The sequence below is a fragment of the Triticum urartu genome, chromosome 5 (genome assembly GCF_003073215.2).
Source record: "Triticum urartu cultivar G1812 chromosome 5, Tu2.1, whole genome shotgun sequence".
In the NCBI taxonomy this organism is placed as follows: domain Eukaryota; kingdom Viridiplantae; phylum Streptophyta; class Magnoliopsida; order Poales; family Poaceae; genus Triticum; species Triticum urartu.
The window spans coordinates 341,501,458-341,505,752 of NC_053026.1; the positions used below are offsets into that span (position 1 = coordinate 341,501,458).

Sequence of the window (4,295 nt, forward strand, 5' to 3'; positions counted from 1 at the left end):
TACTAAATAGTGTTGGATAACATCCTTTCGAGCGACAACTAATTCCGGATGGATAAAGTATTTGTGAAGGGAGGGAGGGGTATTTTCTTTCCAGAAGTGTGCATATATATACAGTAGTATATAGTATGTTACCTAAACATGCACGATTGGCGAATGGTATGTTATTTCAAACATGCGAGTTTGTTCTTTTGTTTTGTACACAGGGCACGTTCAATCATTCGACGTGCTAAAAAATATTGAATGCCTTTCCAGATTTCCCCCTACGTGCTTTGGTCCTCTCCTTTTTAGATGGTGTGGTGTAATCCGGCCGCATATGCTGATAGTGATACTGCCATACTGGGTCAATTACATCTTGCCATTCATTCAAACAATGGCCAGAGCGCCGGGCTGCCCCTGCCGCTGCGCTCCCGCCTATATATAGCCACTCCAACGGATGATGTCTACCTCACCTCACGGGATCACGGCTGGGCACGATCCACTCCTTCGGTCAGCCTATTAGCCTCCCACGATCATCTTCCCAACGAGACATCTCGTCCGAATGGAGTCTCTGCTGGCGGCCGCGCCCTTCCATGTCGCAGCCTTCTCGTCCGTGTCCTCTCCGTCCGCCCACTCGCCGTCTGTCCTCCGCAGCATCCGTGGGGGCGGCCGCGCCGTCCGATGCGCCTCGGCCAAGGTGCGTCGAGCTCTGTTTCTTCCTGATTCCGAACGGGGTCGTGTGTGCATGCTCTTCCTCTTAGAAAAAGAAAATCTGCGTTCGTCTGTGTCGCAGGAGGCCATCCTGTACGCGCTGGAGCACGATGAGATGTTCAACTCGGAAGAGGTGATCCAGTGGGAGAGCGGCAAGACGATCAACTCCATCGCCGCCGCGCAGGGCATCCGCATCCGCCGCCGGTGCCGCCCCCGGTACCCCTCGGAGGGCTCCGGCGACGACAAGGCCGTGCCCCGCAACATCCTCGAGCAGATCGTCTGGGACAAGGAGGTGGAGGTGTCGCAGGTACAGAAATAAGTACATGCAGACACACTGATATACTCACATGCACGCTGCATCTCAAGACTGCATTGATGTTCGTTGTCCATGGCGTTGCTGACTCCTCTGAGACGTGCATGCGTGCAGAGGAAGGCCAAGAAGCCCCTGAAGAGTATCGTGGAGTCCAGCGAGCACGCGCCGCCGGCCAGGGATTTCATCGGCGCTCTCACGGCCGCCCACCGTCGCAACGGCGTGCCTGCCCTGATCGCCGAGGTTAAGAAGGCGTCGCCCAGCAGGGGCGTGCTAAGGGAGAACTTCAATCCGGTGGGTTTTTCTTTACTCTGAATGTATAGCTCTGTCTTCGTCATGTGCAGTGTTAATAATCACGTACGACTGACGTTGGAAATTCGCGACAGGTTGAGATCGCGCAGGCATACGAGAAAAACGGCGCGGCTTGCCTTAGCATCCTCACGGATGAGAAGCACTTTCAGGTTCGTTACTTTTATACCTATTTTTAGATCAACTACTTTTACACCTGTTACACATTGATTAAATTGGTTTCGTTCATTTCTGATATTTGCAACTCCCTCGATTCTGTAGGGGAGCTTTGAGAACCTTGAAACGGTCCGCAATTCGGGTGTGCAGGTACCTACTATGAATCTATGATGGAGACATGCACCTATCGTGTTTGAATAATATTTTTTCTTCTATCTTTGCTTTCACTATATATGTTACTACAAGTCTCCTGATTTTGGTCGTGCGAATGCAGTGCCCTCTTCTGTGCAAGGAGTTTGTCATCGATATCTGGCAAATCTACTACGCACGATCAAAGGGTGCCGATGCGATTCTCTTGATTGCTGCTGTGCTACCGGATCTTGACATGAAATACATGCTTCGCATTTGCAAAAATCTTGGAATGACTGCTCTTATTGAGGTATGTTTTGGATGTTTTGGGTCAGGTGGTATTCCCATATACTGTACACGTTTGAACAGTTCAAGTTTGATATGAAAAATGGATCACTCCTTGTTCCAATTTTGCAATTAATATTGTGACTGAGTGGTTCACGTTATTCACTCCGTGATAAATATAAATAGGCCCCTTCCGCCCCCCCAAAAAAATGTATGCTAAAAAGTGATTGGTATTTCAGGTTCACGATGAGAAAGAACTCGACCGTGTGCTGAGAATAGATGGTGTTGAGCTTATTGGAATCAATAACCGCAGTCTAGGTACCAGTTTTCATCACTTTCTGAGGCCAAAATTGTTTTTTAATTCGTTCGTGCATAGATGGTGCTGAAGTTTATTATCCTTTGCAGAGACATTCGTAGTTGATACTTCAAACACAAGGATGTTGATGGAGAAGCGTGGTGATATCATAAAGGAGAAGGGAATATTGGTAGGCTCTATTTAATTGACCGTTGCTCCTTTATTTGAACAAATGAAGGGACTCCCTTGTACTTCAACTGAACTTTATTAAAGAAACCAACATCACGCTACAACGATTTACCATCATTCATCCTTTCAACTAACTATAGCCTTATAAAATCCTCTTAACTGATTTGAATATACTTATGTATTGTACGAAATAAATATATTAAATAAAATAGGTACAATCAAGTTTTCATCTAATCCTTAATGTAGCGCATTGATTCGATGCACATATTGGGCACTGTTGACAGCCTACAGAATGTATAGTTGCTACTCAGTCTAGCAACATAAAACGCTAAAAGATACTCCCTCCGTCCCAAAATATAAGAACGTTTTTGATACTATGCTAGTGTAAAAAACGTTCTTATATCAAAAACGTTCTTATATTTTGGGACAGAGGGAGTAGTTTGTACTGGATTTTTACGAGTCTTTGGTTTTCAGGTTGTTGGTGAATCTGGCCTGTTCACTCCCGACGATGTTGCATATGTGCATAGTGCTGGCGTTTCTGCTGTAAGTTTTTGTACTTATCCTTCATTTTCAAGTTATGCTTCACCACATGATTTCAGCAGAACCTTCGTAGTAATCTCTTAATATGATGGATCCAAATTTCAGAAAGATTGAGAGCCAGTAAATAATCTTACATGGGCCCTAAGTGATATGTGTTTTATTGAGGGCGATGTTCTTGTTTGCAGGTTTTGGTAGGAGAGTCCCTGATCAAGGAAGAAGATCCTGGGCGAGCCATTGCTGGGCTTTTCGGGAAGGAGCTCTTGAGTTGAATTAATGCTCTGCAATTCTGTGTGTTGGTTTTTTCCGTTCTTTTGAGCAGATTTGTGTTTGTGGCTACTTTTTATGTAGCAAGCATAAATAGGTGTGCATATGCGCTTCCGAATGGAGTGCACCACATGTATATGTATATAAATAAGAGTAATATGCGTTCCAAAATAATGTAATCCGTTCTCTTCTTTATATAGAATGTATGACCCATCTTAAAACTGAACAGAAATATTTGGTCAGAGGTGGGAGCACTGGGTAGTCCTCAATAACAAAATTACCATCCAGAATATCAACCATGTACCCCGAGAAAAATGAACCACATAGGGACAGAAAAGTTCTGGAACTTGGTGCTGCCGTGCGTAACTCCCATACCCAAAAAAACAAGCTTCAGAAAAAAAAATCTATACATAGATTGTAATATGATCTAGACCCCTATCCGCTACCTCCGAGGAAAACTATAGATCAATCGATCAGATGACGGCGCGCTCATGTGTCGTACCCCTCTTGAGGGCATCATTCTTGGAGGTGTGCATAGGTCGACGGACGAGTGGACGGCATCTGCGATGGAGCGGCGTTCCCTATGACGCATCGACGTCGTGGAGTCTCGGCGGCGATGCACAGCAAAGTCTCGGCGACGGATGGGTGATGATGAACGCGCATAGGGAGGAGGTGCTGTCTGGTGCGGGGCGGGGGGGGGTCGACGGCAGGCCTGGCAAGGTCGATGCATCAGTACCTGCTCTGAAGAGACGGCAGCGACGACCTATGAGTGCGTCGGACCGGTTTGTGCCCCAGACCCGGTATGTGGCTTGGTCGGGGCCTCCGGCTTTAGATGTTAGGCTAGGTGAGAAGTTTGGGTATTCGGCACACTTTCTGCACCCCTCCATCAATAGATAGGAGTAGCGACAGATGTTGCCAAGATGGCGGCTTCAGACATATTGATGTATTACTTTGCAAGGTCTTTGTGAATAATCAATAAAATGATTGCATGCATCTCCCAGATGCAGAGGCCGGGAGTCATCCTTCTTTTCTAAAAAGAAAAGATTGTAATGTGATCTAGGATGTACAATAGTTCAACTCAAAACACAACATCTTGAATTATGGAGTGTATAGTTGTTTCATCATCCCTCT

At 46.1% G+C, this 4,295-nt stretch overlaps 1 protein-coding gene across 1 annotated transcript; it reads left to right on the forward strand.

Annotated features, from left to right (window-relative positions):
- Positions 1–434: 434 nt before the first annotated feature.
- On the forward strand, positions 435–3,343 carry LOC125555978 (indole-3-glycerol phosphate synthase, chloroplastic-like). Its single transcript, XM_048718781.1, has 10 exons — positions 435–673; positions 770–994; positions 1,115–1,291; positions 1,384–1,458; positions 1,568–1,612; positions 1,737–1,901; positions 2,116–2,194; positions 2,282–2,361; positions 2,835–2,903; positions 3,086–3,343. The coding sequence occupies exons 1-10, from the start codon at positions 539–541 to the stop codon at positions 3,167–3,169; spliced, it is 1,134 nt and encodes a 377-aa protein (XP_048574738.1). The 5' UTR covers positions 435–538; the 3' UTR covers positions 3,170–3,343.
- Positions 3,344–4,295: the final 952 nt, after the last annotated feature.

Bases quoted from the DNA above. Each gene is read 5' to 3' on its own strand.
- LOC125555978 (XM_048718781.1), top strand. From the start codon at position 539: ATGGAGTCTCTGCTGGCGGCCGCGCCCTTCCATGTCGCAGCCTTCTCG. The intron at 1,292-1,383 runs GTGGGTTTTTCT...AATTCGCGACAG, and splicing joins TAAGGGAGAACTTCAATCCG to GTTGAGATCGCGCAGGCATA. The intron at 1,459-1,567 runs GTTCGTTACTTT...TCGATTCTGTAG, and splicing joins CGGATGAGAAGCACTTTCAG to GGGAGCTTTGAGAACCTTGA.